The sequence below is a fragment of the Pimephales promelas genome, chromosome 21 (genome assembly GCF_988280905.1).
Source record: "Pimephales promelas chromosome 21, fPimPro1.hap1.1, whole genome shotgun sequence".
Lineage (NCBI taxonomy): Eukaryota > Metazoa > Chordata > Actinopteri > Cypriniformes > Leuciscidae > Pimephales > Pimephales promelas.
The window spans coordinates 26,507,962-26,528,855 of record NC_142789.1 but is presented as its reverse complement, the minus strand read 5'-3'; the positions used below and the strand labels follow the sequence as shown (position 1 = coordinate 26,528,855).

At 35.3% G+C, this 20,894-nt stretch overlaps 1 protein-coding gene across 5 annotated transcripts; it reads right to left on the bottom strand.

Annotated features, from left to right (window-relative positions):
* Positions 1 to 2,361: 2,361 nt before the first annotated feature.
* On the bottom strand, positions 2,362 to 20,871 carry phka2 (phosphorylase kinase, alpha 2 (liver)). 5 transcript variants are annotated; one of them, XM_089124956.1, is made up of 32 exons: positions 20,547 to 20,869; positions 20,237 to 20,322; positions 19,401 to 19,559; positions 18,744 to 18,791; positions 18,416 to 18,584; positions 17,628 to 17,710; positions 17,462 to 17,542; positions 17,281 to 17,379; positions 16,965 to 17,111; positions 16,513 to 16,566; positions 16,311 to 16,433; positions 16,109 to 16,204; positions 15,648 to 15,755; positions 15,045 to 15,123; positions 13,450 to 13,584; positions 12,940 to 13,049; positions 12,688 to 12,832; positions 12,509 to 12,587; positions 12,278 to 12,411; positions 11,444 to 11,614; positions 11,249 to 11,349; positions 11,020 to 11,153; positions 10,757 to 10,913; positions 9,253 to 9,332; positions 9,090 to 9,168; positions 8,886 to 9,015; positions 8,711 to 8,812; positions 8,498 to 8,616; positions 7,693 to 7,746; positions 6,514 to 6,741; positions 4,888 to 5,088; positions 2,362 to 3,559 (listed from the first exon to the last, which is right to left on the bottom strand). In XM_089124956.1, the coding sequence occupies exons 2-32, from the start codon at positions 20,312 to 20,314 to the stop codon at positions 3,386 to 3,388; spliced, it is 3,657 nt and encodes a 1,218-aa protein (XP_088981082.1). In that variant the 5' UTR covers positions 20,315 to 20,322; positions 20,547 to 20,869; the 3' UTR covers positions 2,362 to 3,385. The 5 variants fall into 5 exon arrangements, 3 of the variants coding, with proteins under 3 accessions (XP_088981082.1, XP_039529835.2, XP_039529836.2); XM_039673901.2 differs by lacking the exon at positions 7,693 to 7,746 and adding an exon at positions 8,034 to 8,057 and having other exon boundaries at positions 20,237 to 20,869; XM_039673902.2 differs by lacking the exon at positions 7,693 to 7,746 and having other exon boundaries at positions 20,237 to 20,869.
* Between the last annotated feature and the right edge of the window lie 23 nt (positions 20,872 to 20,894).

Here is a 20,894-nt window from a genome sequence, read left to right as displayed (position 1 = left end):
ATCAAACCATTTTACTGCAGCATTTTGGAGAAATGTCACATTATTCGCCTTCAGAGGCACATAAATACCTCATTTCTATTAAGTAGAAAAAACAAACAAACTAATGGCCAATTCTTGTAGGGGACGTCCCATACAGTACACACCTCATAACAAACCATTTTACTGCAGTATTTTGGAGAAAGGTCACATTATTCGACTTCAGAGGCACATAAATACCTAATTTCTAATAAGTAGAAAATAACAAAGGATATTTCTTATAGGGGACGTCACATACAGTATTTACTGCAGCAAACCCATATACAGTAAAAGCAAACCCCAAACCAATCTGTTCTTTTAAGATTATTTTTTTATTTATTTATCTAGGATAAGCACTGTAAGTTTGTAATAAGATTTGACATTGTTATTGATTTGTTTATTTGCTTGGTTTCTCAAATAAATAAAAAAACAAAACAATCTAACTTCTTCTATCTTTGCCTTACTGATATCCTAGATCAATAAGCACACTACCTCCCCCTAGTGTCAGGTCTAAGCCTTACATACCAGAGGACCTTGTTCACACATGGTTTTAAAACGTCGGGCTGAACTGTGCGGTCCCTCTGTGAAATCAGGAATGTTCATATGGCAAGCCGTTATAGCTTTTATTAATCTCCAGGATATGAATTATTGATATCAACAATTACATTCTTGATATCAAAAAATGGCATTGTTGATATCAAGAATTCATATCCTGCGGATGATTAAAAGTTAAAACGGCCATAGTGTTCAAGTTGTTTAGCTGTTCACACACCACACAACACAACGTGATTGATACACAACAGGAGGTAACCACTGATCAGTGGAGGTAACTCACTACACGAGTTGACACCGCACTAACGTTAGAGATCCAACCACGATCGGATGATTAAGAGCAAATCATTTGTGAGCTGTTTCAGTACTATGGTACGGTCTAAATTCTGAAAATAATCAAATATAACTAGTTGACAACAACTCTGTCACCCAACGATTCTATCTCGTCTACAAACCACATCTTGTCACAACGAACCAGAAATGACGCGAAACAGCACGTGCGCCAATACCCAGCGAAGAAGAGAACACAACACGCTGCTGCACACCGTTTGCGCGATGATTTGCTCTGAGAAAACAATGCAAAAAGAAAGAAAAACTTATATTTACCTGGTGACCTCAACCCATGCGTTGCTATGATTGGCTGTACTCATGACATCATCATTATTATTATTATTATTATTATTATATTTTTCTGGGCTCGGCGACGCCTCTGCGCTGCGTTGTTGGCTCTAACAGATTGGCAAGCGTTCATCGTCCGCTAATTCCGCGCGATTTGCACGCGAGAACACCCAACACCCTGACCTGTCGGCGAGCTCAACGATTTGCAAATCGGGCATAAATCGGGCTTAAAATCATGTAATGTGAACTTGGCTTAATGTGACTGACAGGCCAAGACTGTTACAATATATATTAGTATGGTCCTCAAATGTGTTCGAGTATTTCACCATTATCAGCCTTTTCACCGTTTGTATCACTCCGCTTGTCTGTGTTTGCCCAACTTGCATTATTAAGCCAGTAGGTGGCGACAAGTGACTGTTTTTATGAGTGCACTTAACAGATTAGTGCCAAAAATGTATTGATTAGCTAACCTTAGAAAGAAACTAGTTGCTGAAACCAATATTTAATGCAAATATATAAATTGCTCATTTTCCTCTGGACACAAAAGATTGCACTGGTGTTTGATTGAAATAACATCTATGTAAAATAATCCTTGAAAGAGTTCCCATTAAGGCCATTCCTATTTGGAATATGTGATTGTGGATTGTCAACAATAAGCAGAAACATTCTGCATTTGCATCCAAGCGTGGATCATTCATTTCAACATCCTCATTCTCATAGCTTTTTGCTACTGCCCACTGACATTTTCAAAATATACAATTTTTATGAACTTCATAACCTTAAAATGCACAAATGTAGGTATGAGAAATCAAAATTTTCTCGGTGGATGCCCCCGAACCCCCCTAACTACCTCACCTTTGCATGTGTGTGTGACTGTGTGGTAACGTGGGCTGGTGTGGTTATAGTGCCAGGGATGTTTTTTTCTTAACCAGTCTGCCCCTCGCATATAGGCCTGCAATATACATTATTCTCTGTATCGAATCATGTTATCTTATTACTCACCCCAGCCCCTGATGTTTCGGATTCAGCCCCTGATGTTTTTAAAACCTAGAAACGCCCCTGTTTTAAAATAACTGTAAATGTCTACTTTTAACTGAGAATATTACTTTTAAAAAGCGTCCGACAATACATAGCATAGATTATAACCAGAAAAATCCACAACATACAGTCAGGAAGTCATGGTTAATTAAATAATTCAATTTAATTTATCCGTTGTCATTCAAATGCTTAATGGCGGCTAAAATACAGTACCTTCCTTCAAAAGTATTCATTTTACATAAACATTAGCAAGTCAGCCAAAACTCGCACATGTGTCCATGAAAAAAAAAAATTAAAAAAAACTTCAAATGCCTTTTGCTTTTCAAATGTCACAGATCGAAACATACAACAAAACCTAAACCTAAATTAATTGATCCATCATATTTATCTTGATTTTCTCAATCACTTTCCCCCTATAAAATGAATAAAAATAGATTTGTAACATGCACCCATGTACTAACCTGTTCAGTTCACTAAATAATGATTCAAATGTCTAATTTGTCCGTGCAAAATAAAAAAAAAAGTGCTTGAATTGCACTAGCTAGGCTTTACAATGACTTAGAAACATGAAAAGAACAGACTATAATTTCATTTTCTTTTACATGATTCTCAGAGGTATTACATTTGGTAATGTCTGTATGTTTACTGTATGATTCTTTGAATAAAAAGAACCAGTTTAAATAACAGATTACACAGTACTTTTATAATGTAATAAGTTATAAGATATTGTTAGGAGGAAAACACAAGTATCAAAGCTTACAGTAATACAACACCGAGTAAAGATCACTAGAACTGGCATATAGACATTCAATTTGAAATAAAATAAAACACATTTCTATGAGCATAAAATGATAAAATAACATTAGTTAGCCAACCAAACAAAAAATATAGGCTACTTAAAATGTCCAGATTTTATAGAATTATATATTAATTATTTTAGAGTTATTTGCACTTTAAAGTTCATAAATATAATTGTATGCTTCAAACACAGAACAGCACAGTGGTCCATTTCCTACAGTCTTTTTGTTTCAAAACCTGTGATATTTTAGTGGCTTCCCTGTGGATGCTTGTCCTTTGCTACCGAACCTTCTCACTGTTAGATTAAATGAAACCGTTCAACGATCAGTCCAGAAGGTCACAGATTTTCTGGGAACTGCAGTCGTTACTGCATTAGACAGCTGCTGCTTGGCAGGAAGTCTTGAACATATGTGACCACAGCCTTGGAAAGATAAGTCATCGTACCATAGCTGCCGCTAGGAGCACTGTCATAAAAGAAGTTGCAGATTCCTGTGGCAGGATCTTTCTCCAAGAAATACTCATTTGCTCCATTGGATCTCTGTAATAAAAACACATATGCAACAGTGACCTGATTGTAAATCTGGAATCTAGACAAAAAAGGCCACTTTGATGTAAGTGTTTAACATTTTTCATCAGTAAATAAAGTCTATTTGCGTTATTTCACAGTTTTGATGACATTAAGAGGGGCTATTAAGCCATTGTCAAGTTTTGATTTTGCTTTTGTGGACTTCCAGAATAGGTTTTCATGCTTGAATGTTCAAAAAAAAACATTATTTTTCCACATAGTTTACATTGTTGCAGCACCTCTCTTCCCAGTCTGTCAGTAATGCTCTGTTTAGTTCCTCTCTCTATGAAGCTCATCCTTCCGAAAAGCATAATTTACTCTGATCTGGTTGGCTGGACCGTGATTGGTCAACTGCTTTCAGTGTGTTTTCGTAAATGTTGGACGCCTTACCATAACCGCAACTTTCAACAAACTACAAACGCAAATGAAACAGGCCTCGCCCCCTTTTTTGCATATGCTTTGGGCGGGAATCATTTAAATGAGGAATATTGTGAAGTGTACATTCCCAGAAGAAAACTCAAGACTACAATCATGGTGTTTGAGGGAGTTCACTTTTAAAAAAAAACTTTTGCTGATAATTTACTCACCCCCATGTCATCCAAGATGTCCATGTCTTTCTTTCTTCAGTCGAAAAGAAATTAAGGTTTTTGATAAAAACATTCCAGGATTTTCTCTATATAATGGACTTCAATGGGAACCAAACGGTTCAAGGTCCAAATGAGAGTTTCAGTGCAGCTTCAAAGGGCTTTAAACGACACCAGGCGATGAATAAGGGTCTTATCTAGCGAAACGATCGCTCATTTAAAAAATAAATAAAAAAGTTTACGTTTTATAAGCACAAATGTTCGCCTTGAACATTTGAGGTTCTGTGATGATCTTTTGTGACTCTCCTGTTCAAACTCATTCATGAAAATGAACAAATCTTTTTTCGAGTCATGACTCGAAGGGTCCTAGATAAGGACTTATTTATCGTCTGGAGTCGTTTAAAGCCCTTTGAACAGTTTGCACTGAAACTCTCATTTGGACCTTGAACGTAACCGTTTGGTTCCCATTGAAGTCCATTATTTGGAGAAAATCCTGGAATGTTTTCATCAAAAACCTTAATTTATTTTCGATCTTGGATGACATTGGGGTGAGTAAATGACCAAAAAAAGTTTTTTTTTAAAAGTGAACTACCCCTTTCAGAACTCCTTTCAGGTGTGTACATACATGTGAACAAACCAAACAGCTTATAATGAGCATCTTATGATTACACACACACACATATATATATATATATATATATATAAGTATGATGATACCTGATCCTGCTGAAAGAGATCATTGGCCATGTGGACAATGCGGTCGATGTGAATAATTCCACCAATACTGGGAATCTCCATGTCGGCCACAAGCATCAGCACCATAATGGCCTCCACCAGCAGCTGTCTGTACTCGGGCTGCGGGACATGATTCAGTACAGACTCCACGTGAACTGCAAACTTAATCTCTCCCTCTGTCATCTACAATAATACACACAGACAACATACACACAGTTAAGGGTATTTCAAGAAAAAAAAAATCCAGATTCATGTTTCAATATAATATAGCAATCTAAAATATAAAATAAATATATGAATACTGTTCAATGGTTTGGGGTTGGTTCGATGTTTATGAAATAAATCTCTTTTGTCATATTGTGAGACATTATTTTATTTAAAATAACCGGTTTCTATTTGAATGTATTTAAAAAATTTAATATATTCCTGTGATGGCCACAGAAACCACAGATTTGGTGCTCAAGAAACATTTCCATATGTAATATTTTTCAATTCATTTTATTTTAATTAAATTTTTTATTATTATAACATTTTTTATATTTTTATTTTACTTATTTATTTTTATTCTATTTATTTATTTATTTATTTTCCTAGTGGATTGAGTAGGGAGATCATGTAAGGGATAAATAATGTGTATATATAAATAATAAATAATAGTAAATAATATAGTAAAATATAGTAATATAGTAAAAAAAAAGTAAATAATAATATCATAAATAATGATAAATAAATATTTTACTGTCTACCGTTTATGATGTGTTATTTTGTATTGTCATTTAAAACCAATAAAAACATTTGGAGTAAAAAAATAAAAATAAATGTTGAAAATGCTTAATATTTTTGTGAAAACTTTTTCCCCCAAGATTCTTTGATGTTTAGAAAGTGCAAAAGAACAGCATTTATTAGAAACAGAAATCTGTTGTAACATTATAAATGTCTTTACTCTCATTTTAAACAATTTAATGCACACTTGCTGAATAAAAGTATTAATTAAAGCGGACCTATTATGCAAAATTCACTTTTACATGGTATTTGAACATAAATGTGTGTCGGCAGTGTGTGTACACAACCACCCTGTAATGGTAAAAATCCACCCACTCCTTTTTTTTATCCACATAAATCATAGGAAGTGTCTCAGAACAAGCCATTTGCAGTTTTGTTTGCAATGTGACATCACAAATGTTTAGGCCCCGCCCATGACTACCCTGTTAGCATAGACCCTGCCTTGAATGAGCTGTACAGTCAAGCATTCAAGTAAGAAATGTATTCTTATTAAAGCTACTAAAGTTATTCAATCAAGAGCAGTGAGTGGTTTTCTGTTTTTCTTTGGTTTGATTGATTTATATTAACAGCATCTATAGCAGAAGGTATTGTGTATTACGCTGCCTTCACTTTAATACACAGATCTAATATATTCCACTCAAACATGATATGATAAATTATCTGTGGGGTATTTTCACAGACACATTCTAGGGACACCTGAGACTTATCTTACATCTTGTAAAAATGTAACATCTTTAAAAAAAACCTGACCCCCAAATTATTGAACAGTAGTTAAGAGGCTCAGTACATTATAGTGTGTGTGTATGCGTGTGCAGGCGTATGCACCTCACTGGTGGTGGAGGAAGGCAAGACGTATCCGGCAATGGAGAGGCCGTGACATTTCTGGAGAATCTTCCAAACTTTTTGGTAGAAGCCCATGGGCACCCGGTTAATGGCCCCATCTAATCTGCGTCTCCTCAGCCACTGGCCCTGGCGCTCCTCCCACTGCAGGTGTGAGTCGCCTGTACCGGTCGGAGACAGGATCCCACTGGGAGTGGAGGGGCTGCTGCATCGCTACAGACACGCACACATTTCCATTATCAGTATATGTACAAAGGCAGAGCTAACAATGTGGGCCGCCGGTTTAAAAGTGACATCTCTAATCACCACATATACTGTAACATGGTTAAAACACATGCTTAAGGTTTAGTAAGCAAGAACTAGGACAAACATAGCTAAGGATGTCATAATGTCAGCCCATGCTAAGTGAGTGAAATGACCACAACAAGACAAGACTGAATTTTGATGCATATTACAGATGTTAATTTGCTGTTATGGCTGGAAGTTTGTCCATTTTCAACTCAGATAACTAATCTGAAGCACTGAAAAAAAAAATCAAATAAATTAAAAAATTATATATATATGTATATATATATTAGGGCTGTGCAAAGATTAATTGCGATTAATCGCATCCAAAACAAAAGTTTGTGTTTATATAATATATGTGTGTGTGCTGTTTATAATTATTTTCTATATATAAATACACACACTTACATGTATATATTTAAGAAAATGTGTTATTCATATATAAAATATGTATATTTGTATATAATATAGATTATGTATTGACATATATACAGTATTTACATGGAAATAATTCTTAAATATATACATCCATGCATATGTATTTATATATACAAAATAATTCTACACAGCATACACACATATATTATGTAAACACTTTTATTTTGGATGCGATTAATCGCAATTAATTTTTGCACAGCCCTAATATATATATATATATGTGTGTATGTATATATATATATATAATTATACACAGTGCACCCACATATATTATGTAAACACAAACTTTTATTTTGGATGCGATTAATCGCAATTAATTGTTTGAAAGCCCTAATATATATATACATATATACATATACATATATATATATATAGGAGGGGAAAGTATTTAACAGTGGAGAGAGGGAGTTAACGGAGAGTTTTTTTGTTTTTTTGAGTTACCGTGGAACGTGGGGATGTGAAATTACTGCTGATGGAATGACTGCTGGTAAAGATCTATGAGGATAAAAGCAGAACATACAAACATTTATAATGAACATTGAAATTGAAAGTATTTCAGACGAATGAACATTTGAGGCATCATAAAGAGAGGCTTACAGTCAAAAAGATGCTTCAAGATGTGTATGATATGGGCAAACTGAACATTACTCTGAATTTTCATGGTTTGACAAATGTGCTGTGACATCTAGACAGAATGGCTCTGCACACATAAAAACCAATCTAAAGTATTTGCACAGCATGCCTGAAAAAAACAAACAAAACAATTTACAAACTCAACCCACGCTTATGGGTCTGGAGTCATCGAGCTGAAAACAAAATAATATAAATGTTATTTAATGAAAGTCAAGTCAAGTCACATTTATTTGTAGGGAGAGAAAAATATTTTTCATAATTACGAGATCATTTTTCATGGAAAAAAAGGTTTTTGCTCTGTTTTTCTGAATTAATGACTCAGAATTATGAGATATATTTTTCTTGAATGAATGAGTTCTTTTATGAATTAATGAGTTACTCATATTTTTGTCATTAATTCAGAAAAACTTTTTTCCATGAAAAATGATCTCGTAATTCTGAGATAATTAACTCGTTAATTCAGAAAAACAGAGTAGATTTTGTTTCCTCAAGTGAATGCAATACGCTTTCATAGGTAACTGTCTAACGTACACTAGTAAAGAAATCAGTTTATAACATCTTAAAGGGCAGGGTAAATATATCATCATTTATGAAACAAATTATTTCACTCAACCTGTTTGATTTCAGTCTTGAGTTTTCTGATGCCCGTTCGCTCCGTCTTGGTGGCCCCCGTGTGTCCGAGCTCATGGATGGAGATGGCAGGACTTGTAGCTGAAGACTGAATAGGACGCACTTTCACACGATACAGGGAAATGATTAAGGAACAGACCAGCAGAAATATTTGCTGGAGTAAATAGCATGAAAACTAAGGTTGAATAATACTCACTGCTCCTCTCTACACCAAACTCTTTCCCGCTCAGGATGTGATGTAAGAGGTTCTTCACGTCAAACGGACTGAGGCTCATCAGGCTCTCGGACGCCTCCTCACCTGTAGAGGTCATGAGGACAGGTTCATTGCAGTGAATTTACAATAAGGATTTGCATTGTCTGATTGGTTGTACCTGAGCAGTGTAGACTGCGTGCAAGTTCTGTAGCCATCACTTGCATGATGAGCCCGATGCGCAGACGCAACATATCTCCGAATAGAGATGGCTGAGAGCGCACATACATGGCCAGATACGCCATGATCTCCTGAATTCAGAAGTTTAATAAGTGAAATGAGGGGGAAAAAGCAACACTACTTCAGGGCTTTTAATTAGTGCTACCTGTGTGAGTACTGCAATGCTGATGTCTTGTCCACTGGCCTCATAGATCAGGCTAATCAGTTCCTCAGGAGGAAGAGGACTATAAATAAGAGAATTGGTTAAGTAAAAAAAACTATTTAAAAATCAACATCTAAAATGACTATATTCAACTAAAGTCACTTACACTGTGATGACCTTCTCTCTGGGCTCGGGAGGAAGACCCACTGTTAGCTGTTTATGATGGGAGATCAGATCTGTACAGGCCTGTGTGCATATAAACAAACATACAACAAAAAACTATTAGAGGCAAAATTGTTGGTTATGGTCAAACTCCCAATTTTATAGTTTGTTTAGATTATTTAGTTTTTATTTATGTTTAAGAAATCTTATAATTTATATTTTATGGTATAATTTCATGGTTTAGGATTAAAATTTGAGTCTGAAAAAGTAGTAAAAAACAAATGATGAATAAATTAGGGGAAACGTTTCCAAGATAGTTTTAATGTAACATTCACTACTGTTCAAAAGTTTGGAGTTATTTTTTTTAGAGCAAGATAGAAAATGATACTTTTATTTAGCAAGGAGGCATTAAATTGTTCCAAAATGACAGTAAAGAGGATTATAATATAACAAAAGATTCTAATAAAAGCAGTTCTTTTGAACTTTCTATTCATCAATAAATCGTGAAAAAATTTGTATCATGGTTTCCATAGCAACTTTAGGCAGCACAACTGTTTTGAGCATTGATAATAATGATAATAACAATAATTCTCGAGCAGCAGATCAGCATATTAGAATGATTTCTGAAGGAACATGTGACACTAAAGACTGGAGTAGTAATGCTAAAAATTCATCTTTGCCATCACAGGAATAAATTACATTATAAAAATATATTAAAACAGTTATTTTAAATTTTAAGAATATTTCACAATATTACTGTATTTTTGATTAAATAAATGCAGCCTTAAGGAGACTTCTTTATTTAAAAAAACAACAACAACAACAATCTTACCAAACCCGAACTTTCAATTATAGTGTGAAAAAAAGTTTAAAAAAAGTAAATTCTAAATCTGTTTATTTTAATCTCTCTCTCTCCCACACACACACACACACACACACACACACACACACACACACACACACACACACACACACACACATATATACAATATATATATATATATACTGTAGATAGATAGACAGACAGACAGACAGATATTTACTGCATATCATTTATCCACTGATTTTAGAGCATTTTAAAACATTTATTCTACATTTTACCTTCACTTTTTTTAACAATAATTTAATAATTAAATCTCAAAGTGAATATTCCTTTTAATACTGTACATTTTACATATAACATTTAACTGCCTAAATTAACATTTTTTAATTTATTTTTTAATATTTAATTAATTAATTTGTCTTTTATTTCTTGCAGGAGGTGCAGGAGATATGTTTGACCAGTATCTCACAGATCTCTCTCTCTCTCTCTCTCTCTCTCTCTCTCTATATATATATATATATATATGTGTGTGTGTGTGTGTGTGTGTGTATTTAAAAAAAAATTATATATATATATATATATATACTTTCTTTTGTTATTATTATTTTTATTTTCCTTTTTCGACACATGAAACATAAAAGTGCCTGTAGTGGTCAAAAATGCATTGATTAACATTGGGTCTCACTTCAGCAAGGACTTCCACCCTCTTCTTCAGGATGCCTGAGATGTAGCGGATGAGGCCCCATTCCTTACACGCTCCCGCCCGAACATAAAGCTCCTCGAGAAGAGAGCGAACCGACGCATCACCTTGTCCTGACAGATTTACCACCCAATCCGGACCCCTAAACACACACAAAGAGAATGATTTAATAACCGATTTCAATTAAAATGGCTGTGTTAAATAACAAAATATTAGAATGCACAGTTGAATTGTATGTATGGTCTCACTTCATAGCATAGAGGACATAGAGGATATCCGCCTGGTCCTGAAGGGTTGGACATTGCTTCAGCTGATTGACCAGATAGGCAAAGTCTGTGTTCCCAAGAGAATCATGTGGCAAGTGCAGGTCAACGCTATCAGCCTAGAGTGTTTGCAGATAAAACCACATACACATCAAAACTATGTGCATTCATTTAATTCTCTTCACTTTATGCTTGCTTGAGTGTGTGATCTTGCCTTGGTGTGATGAGAAACATTGTGCTGAGTAACATCCAGCAGGTTCAGAGACTTCCTGTGTTTGCTCATGATAGGGGCAACAGGCAAATACATGGAAGGCTCTGAAAAGCACATCATATAAGGAGACAGCTAGTCTTTCACTGAAATAAAGCACGTAATCAACTTTACAAATAAAGATCCATCTTGAGGGCTTACTGGGCATGTTGTGGCCCTGAACCTGGGCCATGAAAGAAAGGATGTCCCTGGTGGTGTGTTCAGCACTGAAAACATGGTGCTGCCCCCTCTGGATGGGAGGTAGATGGCATTTTGTGGCAGTGCTGTGCAAAAGATCTGTGAGATACTGGTCAAACCTGTCTACTGCACCTCCTGCAAGAAATAAAACACAAATTAAATATTAGAAAATAAATAAAATGTTCATTTAGGCAGTTAAATGTTAACAGTATAATGTACAGTATTAAAAAGGAATATTCACTTTGAGATTTGCTAAAGGTGACATTTATCAAATGTTAAATTATTAAATTATTGTTAAAAATGGTGATTATCTAAGTTAGCTTATAGCTAAAATGTAAAAATAAATGTTTTAAAATGCTCTAAAATCAGTGGATAAATTATAAGCAGTGCTATTTTAGTATTATTTATATACTATTATAATATTTATTAATATTTTGAATTAGCTTTTACTTTTATAGTTTCATTTTACATTTTACAGTGCTTTTAATTTAGCTTTTAAGCTGTAGTTTTATTCATTCCAGAACTTATTTATTTCAGTTCAACAAAAAACGTTTCAGATTTTTCATTTTTTTAGGTTTAGGTTTTTCTTGGAATTTATATTTTATTTTAGCTTTAATAGTTTGAATTAACAATGGAACCTTTGCACAGACTGAAATGATGCATTTCCACAGTTATCAACATCGCAAATGTGTTCAAGTTTTCAAAAAAGAGTCTTTCTAATACAATGGTAAAGGTATGTAAGTATTTTGGGGGGACAGATACTTCACGAAGCAACTGTGTGTGAGTCGGTAGGGATACCTGAGGGCCCAAAACTCTCTTCCTCTTCCTCCTCATACTCCTCTAGCAGCTCCTCTTCAGAGTCGGCGTCCAAGAAGCTGAGTTGGGTGTGGAAGGAGGTGGTGAGGAACGAGGAGAGGTTTGCCATCTGCACCCTAAAGAGCACGGGGGATTTGAAATGAACCACATCCGTTCCTTAAACATCATACTATACAAATCTCTTTTTATTATTATTGTCTCAAACTGTCTGACCTCGCTCCCGCAAAGTAGCCATCTTGAAGCTTCCGCAAGGTGGACAGAATGCATGGGTCAACACTGTCACCATCTTCAACTTAGCCAATAATGGAAACAACGAATCTGTTAATATCATTTTTTTTTTTTTGCAGATTGTAACAATATGTTCTGAGGATAGCAACAAGAAGACGTTCTACCCAGCATGCTCTGTGTGATGGGGAACGTGAGGGTCGGTCTTCCAGTCATCCGCCAGCAGGAAGAGAGGTAAGCAAGCTCTGTCCGTAACATCTCTACAATCATCTGGTTATCCAAGGCCAAGTAGAAGTGATGCTGGTCAATGAACTATAAGAAAAAAAAGACTTTATTAGACTTTACAGTACATGCATGACTGTGCAGTAGGTCTTCTACTAATAATAGATTTCCTGCCATGTGAGATAATTCATGTTTACCTGTGGAGTGAATGTGTAAGTACCATTTCTGATCACATAAAACTTTGAAGTTCCCAGGACACCGATGTGCCTGTACGGTCGCCCGCTCAGATTCAGTTTTTTATAGTGACCTATGTAATGGAGAAAGGAAATAGTTTTAATTTAATTTTATATTTCCATTTTTTTGGAAATAGGCTCATTTTACAACTCCCTCAGAGTTAAACAGTTTGGTTTAACCGTTTTCGAATCCATTCAGCCGATTTTCTGATATTTAGTATACTATGGAAGTCAATGGAACCAGAAACTGTCTAGTTACTGATATTCTTCTAATTAAATATCAGAAAATCATCTGAATGGTTTCGAAAATGGTAAAACTCAACCATTTAACACTGGGGGAGATGTAAAATGAGCCTTTTTCCAAAAAAAGTGGAGTATCCCTTTAAATACCTTCTTCTTACAGCAATTCTACAGATGCAGCCGTTTACTCCATCCAGCTTTGTCCTGTTAGTCATGGTTGATCTGAACACTTACCCAGTTTCACATAAATGTGGCTCAGGATGCGAGCTGGCATGACCCGGATGGGCAAAACCTCAGAGACAGTCTGAACCTCAATCCCATGATCCCTCAGAAGCTGCTGGATCTGCACTGACTCGGCAACTACACTAACTAAACAGAACAAATGGAGCGGATAGCAAAAGGTCAATTTTCTCTGTTCAGCAAATTATAGCGTCAAGATTCTAGTAATGAACCGAATCTGCTTCAGCCCAAAGCAACCAGCTGGGTCATTCCTACTATGTGGCAGATTTTCATAATCTCACACATTTTATAGATGGAAATCATATCATAAAGTTATAATATTACATCACAATCATTACATATTATATAGTTTATTAAGTTATACATTTTTAACATGAAAAACAGCAGGCTAAATGTTCAATGAATCTCTGATTTGTTGTGATATTTGTTGTTTTGTGTCACTCAAACACAGTGATAATTGTTTGTTAGATATCATAGAAATTGGTATTATAATATAATCATTTAAAAAGTTAATTCTCATTTGAGCTGTCAACTTTTGCCCTTTATCTCTTTCTTTCCTTTGTATCCTGTAGCACTTTATTTCTTGCTAATTTTGTGTAAAACTATTGTGTAAGTAATTAAAAAAAATTGAACTAAAAAAACATGGTATATACAGTACTATTCCCCTAAATTACAGCTGTTTAACCCTCAGGTGCTCTTCGTTTCGCAGTCACACTTGTTATCTTCCCGGTCAAAAGTGACCGGACACCTAAAAATTAAATTTCCTCCATCCCAATTTATTTTTGTTCTATAATATTTATTCTTTGTAATTTAGTATTTTGAGACAATTTGATTGAATTTATTAATATTTATGCAATATTTATGGTCTATTTTGCCATGTAAAAATATATTTTTTTTCTATATATAATATAATATATATATATATATTATTTTTTTCAAAAAATTATTAATGCAGTATTTTAGTTTAATATAGAGTCTAGGCCTTCAGAAAAAAATTTCTTTTTTGAACAAAATTAGCACCATCTGGTTACAGTATAGAGAAAAAGTGTAGAATCATGGTGTAACCACTAGATAGCATGTCCAGCTCTCTATGGAGAAGAATGTGAATTCCCCAGATGTTTATGAACACATTTATTTATTTATTTATTTTTTGGTGGATTTGAATATATAGTTGAAACAATCTCAAAAACGATTTTTTATAAAAAAAAAATGTATAAAAAATAAATACTTTTTTTTTGTGTTTTTGTCAATTTCCCATTCATTTCCTATGGGTTGGTCATTTTTGACCGAAGACCACAAGTGTGACTATTTTTTTTATGACCACTTAGCATGCTCAGATCATGACCTAATTTTTTCTTTTGCATTCACAAACATAATGCCATAAAAGTCACCAAGTTTCATAACATTCCGATGAAGCTGTGATTTTTAGAAATTCAAAACAGAAAATTTTTCGGTCAGAAATGACCGAAGAGCACCTGAGGGTTAAAAGGTAATAACAGGTACTTCTACACAATTTAAGAAACTGCACAAATTGGTCTGTGTGTATAACTGTCAATATTCCTTTAAAATAGGAAATAATATTCACAAACCTTGCACAACAACATCTGGCTTGAATTCTTTAGAAAATCGTCTATTAAGAGGATCAATCTCTCCAGGGGCCAGGAATCCCTGATAAAAACAAATAATTTGTCAAATAACAGTAAAAGGAGCAGAATAGATAAATCATTAAGGATTGCACAAGAAACACTGACATTAATATCTAGTTCAATGGCGCAGACTGATAGATCCATTACATGTAATCTGCAAGTATCACACCATTACCACATGGCAAGCTGATTGACCTCTGCTGGATCTGCCACCAAATGAGATTGCTTGCTCAACATTTAAATAGTCTGGTTCAGTCCTGCAGCACACTATCAGAGTTCATCTGACACCCTCCACCTCCCCTAGCTCCACCTGTCAAGCAGCGTGCCTGTGTATCCAATGGCAGTAGCAAGTCTATTCTTACTCTGCAGCAGCAGCATGCAAAGCAGGTCTAGTTCACCAAGACCAAATATATTAACATCGCCATATTCATTTCCATGCCAAAACTACTCAGAGAGTTGTCATGACTGACATGTGACATGTGCAAAAGGTAGCATGTTATATATGTTTAATATGGAACCAGATCCAGTCATTCCAGGCTTCAGTACCTCAACCAGCAGACTGCCCAGGATATACAGTGACTGGCCCCACATATGCGGGAGCTGTCCAGCGGCCACGCGCTCCACAGAGCGAGGATTCCTATACTCCTCCTCAATCTGAACAGGAAACAAACGCACAGATGAGCAACAGATCAAAACATTTTATCCAGAATTGTTTTTTTGTCAGTTACTGACCAGAGCGCAAACACAAATACAATGTGAATTACTTTTCAGATTTCAAGCACAACTGCATCTTCTTTACACAGTAAAATTATAAAATAAAATAAAAATATTTTGTAAAAATATTTTGATATAATAATTATGTATGACAGCTCAGTATGATAAATGATAATTTGTTGCACATGAAAATCAGACATTTAGAAAATGTGCATGGTCCTGATATGAGTAACTAAACTAGTTCTAAAAAGTAGAAACTCAAGTTGAAATAAATAAATAAATAAGAAACTCACTTTGTCAGCAGGTACAGCGTAGAGTTCAGGCATCAGACGAATCCCGTGTTTGCCCCTGATCAAAACTTCATCAAGAGCCTCTCTGTATTCCTGCACCTATGAGGAAAGACACAGCCGTCAATCATTACTACGCAGTAAGTGGCCATAATTCTCATTCATTCGATTTAATAAAAAGATGGTTTACAGGATAGCCTGTTCATACCTGTTCATGGTCCTCATTAAAGATGCCATCAAGAATAAGGTAAGTCCAAAACACTGGCCACTCACATTCAATGTTCTCAAAGAGCTTCAGCTCAGCTGGGTCATAGTGAAGTCGAGTGGGGTCCTAGCACAACCATAAAAATACAGTCACATTAATTAGAGAACTAGCCACAAAATACTTATTTTGTGGAAAATCTGCTTACCTCTTTTGGGGTCCTGTATCCATCTCGGATAAATCGGCAACAGCCGTACCGTCCCTAAAATTATTAAAATATGCTTAACCCTTATGCATCCTTATAGACATTTTTGTCCTTTTCAGTTTTGTTTTTTTTTTATCACTTTGCCTGTGTTAAAGCTAACGGCAAAAAAATTGGCACAGGTGTGTATTTTTATTGGAATTTTACTATTCCACCGTCATTCTCTTAAAAAAATATTTTTTGCATTAGGTACAAAAAAAATACTCCCTCTCAGCACTTTTTGGACAAAAATGTCCCCATTGAAACCCATTAAAACTGCCATTTTTAATCCCCGGTTCAGTTAACTATAAAATTAAACTAAAGAATTGCACTCTCTCACACATTATCGCCCCATTATCGCCCATAAAAATGGTCCATTATTAGATAACTTAAGATGGATTGTTTTTTCGCCACAGTACCTGCAGCTTTGTGATGATTTCACCCTTGGTGATGTTGGCCAGATCTGCATCCTCCACTGCAAATGCAGGAAAGGAGATCACAGAGAGCAGACCAGCATCTATCTCCTTAGAGGTGGAAGCTCGAGGCAGCATGGAGCACAAGATAGACTAGAAACACAATGAGAAACTAAATGTTTGACTCCTCCCAAATGTCCCAAAACCAGAACCAAAGCCTAAGGAGATCATACAGACCATTAGTGCCGATGGCTTCTATGATCTACTTTGATATATGACGCTCTGTAAAATAATAACTAACTAAGACCTCTGATTAATTTACCTGACAGTGTTCTACTTCATCTGGGAGAACATGAATGACCGATTTTGGGCCTCCGTGAGCTCCAAACAAGTCGAGCTCATCAATGGCCTCCAAAGCTGCCTGAAAACATGAACAGCAAACTAAATTAAAATCAACTTCTGAATGAACATAGAGACTAAACGAGAACAGATGGCCCTCCCACCTTAGCCATTCCGACAGAGCTGCCATTTAGTTCAGGAATTCCCTGATTGGTCTTGTCGCCTCTCTCCCACATCCCATAATCCTGCAGGGGGAAAAAAAACAGGACTGTGATCCAAGTTCAGCTCAGGTATACAGTATAACCTCCTGTTAAACCAGTGAGAACTTACGGCCACTTTGTAGGCTGCCTCGATGTAGAACACCAGGTTCTGGATAAACGCCACCTCGTCCAGGTTAGATATGATACGTAGACCTGCGATAAGATTTTAACAACAATGAAGATGGTTGCTGAAATTAAGAAACCCTACAGCACAACAAAAAGCACAACGGCTAAATTTAAAACCCCATGGCAAATCAGCTTTGAGAATCGGTGGACTATTTTCACAATTTCTGCCTTAGTTTTTAGGGGGAATCTGCAAAATTCTGTGCTAACAATGCTTTGCAGCTGCACCAAAGTAATTAGTAAACAAAGTGTGTGAAAGATGTGGAGAATTTGTGAATGGTTTTGCACAAACAGATTTTTGAGAGACTGGCTATGAATATTTGTAAAAAAAAAAAAAATGAGTATTTATAACATATAAATGTTTAAGAATAATCGTGATTTTCTCAAGAACTCGATTACTATGCATATTTTTGTCCAATCAAATGCTCTCTAGAATGAAAATGTGAGTAAAGATGTACATGACATGCTAAAGCAAGTAGGAAATCATTTGATACGTCCCACCCTGGATTTCATGTTTCATTAGGAAAAAGAAAACTGTGCTGGTCAAGAAATTTCAAGAGGTCTTTGTTAATCTAAAAATGAAAATTCTTTCCGAATTTCTTCATTCTTTGTCTAGAAAGACGATATTTTGAGCAATACTAGAAACTATCCAATTCCAAAATTCAAGACAAAATTTTGTGTTTCAAAAAAAGACATTCAAAATCGTTCTTTTTAAGGATCAATTGTTGTTCTCACCTGCGGCTGTCATCTGAGCCAGGATGAGCAGGTACAGTGAGGTGGCATCGACCTGCAGATGCCCCCACTGATCATCTCCAACCACTGTGGCACAGGTGGGTGTGTGATATTTGGCATGCAGGCAGTCCTTTGTGCTCTGTGTGTGTTTGAACTTCTCTACCTTATCCACCTGCCGTAATATGCACGTGCTTAGCTAGGCCAGAGACGTGTGTGTTCATATGTGTGCAGAAAAGCAATCAACTAATGTACAAAATAAAGGATAAAAACTAGCTCAAATCAATGGGTTTAGAATAACAAATGAGTAAGCCCACAGAGTTAAATGCCATACCTGTCTCATCATACACTGCAGCAGCCCCTGCATTAGCTTAACCACACTCTGAAAAATAAAACGTTATTAATAATGCAAGTAGTGACTTTATCTGGAAGAAATGAGCAGCACAAAATTGCAAGACAATTTACATACACATATATATATATATATATATGAAGAGTTCAGATGCAAAAGCCTCTAAATGCCATTTGAAATTTTCCTCTTTAATGATGATTTTTACCAAACTTGTATATTTAAGTTCAGTAATTTCACTTAGATGGCAATGATAATTACCTATTTATTGTTATTTAAGTGAAATTACTGAACTTAAATATACAAGTTTGATAAAAATCATCATTAAAGAAGAAAATTTCAAATGGTATTTAGAGGCTTTTGCATCTGAACTCTTCATATATATATATATTTTATATTATATTATATATATTATATTATATTTATATATATTTTGTGTTCCACAGATGATAGAAAGTCATACAGGTTTGAATTGACATGTGGGCGAGTAAATGTTTGAATTTCATTTAGATTTGTGGGATCCCAAAGATGCTCTATAACAGGTGGTTGGATGATTGCTTCCACTGTTATGCAGTAGTCAATGGTAATCTAGTACTATTACTAATGCTGCAACAGGTTGTCATGATTTGAAGTTTTTGTCACCTGCTCAAGCTCGTAGGCTTTGGCTTTGTCCTCATCGCGGTCTGCATTTTTTCGGTAAGCCATGCCAAGCCCCCACACTGCTAAGATGCTGTAAACATTATCTCTGACCCAGGCATCCTTCTGCTGCTCGCTAGCTGGCAGTAGACCTGTCACTGGATTCTATATGATGGAGAGGTCAAACCTATCTTTATTAGTTCACACCACATAATTAAATACAGTCTGATTTGTCATGCTAATTCCAGAGCATTTATATATGTGAAAATGTTCAATCATATAATAAATACTCAAACATAGTTATTATGTTATGCATGAAGCATCAACTCTGCAATTCACATGGTACAGATAAAACAAACATTTCCCTCACTCACAAGTTATTTAAAGGTGACCTTTGTTCAAGCCTTATTTATTTTTAGATTCCTCCTCTCAGAATGGCCCCAATGGTACAAAGCGATCTCAACCACAAGAAACTAGAAATGCCTGTGTGTTTTTATTTAAACTTGATTTCTCACACACTAACGTTACTTTACCAATCTTTTAATAATTCAGTTTTACATAATGGACAGTACAGAATGTTCAGAATGCAGTACTGCAGCCCAGTATAGAATATACAAGAATAGCCTATTAAATAATGTATGATATAGATTAGAAATGTAACTTAAAATTAAATACATTAGCAAAACAGAATATAGAACAAAACAGAATAGAATTTATCAAAAACTGAAAAGAATTGCCTCATACAATATAAATAGAATAGAATTATACACATATAGCACATTAGAGAAACTATAATAAAATACAGACTCGACTAGAATTCTTAAATTATGTTTTGAACATACCTGGTGACATAATATTGTTTCATGGACCAGTCTGGCAAATCCATCCAACCTCACTCCTGAATTACTGCGGCTCCTCATGCTGTCACCTGTTGTTGTTGACAATTATGATCCATTTATGATCTTGACATGGAATTTCAGAAGATATCTTCCTGATTAACCTTTTGCTTCCCAGTCGATTACAGAAGGAGGAGAGCATGCAACCAGATCTTTACTGTATTGGTGATTTATGATTAGCCAAGTCATATCCGCAGTGCTGTCTATCCATTTAACGTTACTACATAATAAAAACGATTAAAATACACAGGCTCACCACACAAACAGGCTTTTTAAAGTCATTAAACGGGTCGTTTTAAGGATCTCTATTAAAGCTGTAGCATGTTTTGCACATCCCGCATGAATGTTGACAGCAAACGAGAGCCCGCCCACTTGATGGGACAGGAAGATTTCTAGTTATTTTAAACAAACATTCAAATTCTTAAGAGTTTTCTAAGCATCCACACCTATTCCTCGTGCTAAGCACTACCAAAACGTTAGTTTAAATGTCATGTTTTAGGGTTTAAAATGGAAAAATCCGTTTAAGTTCCCCTTTTGACATTGACATTGGACTCTGCCTACGGTATGCGCTCTGGACCAAACGCGATTTGTTTTCATGTAGAAG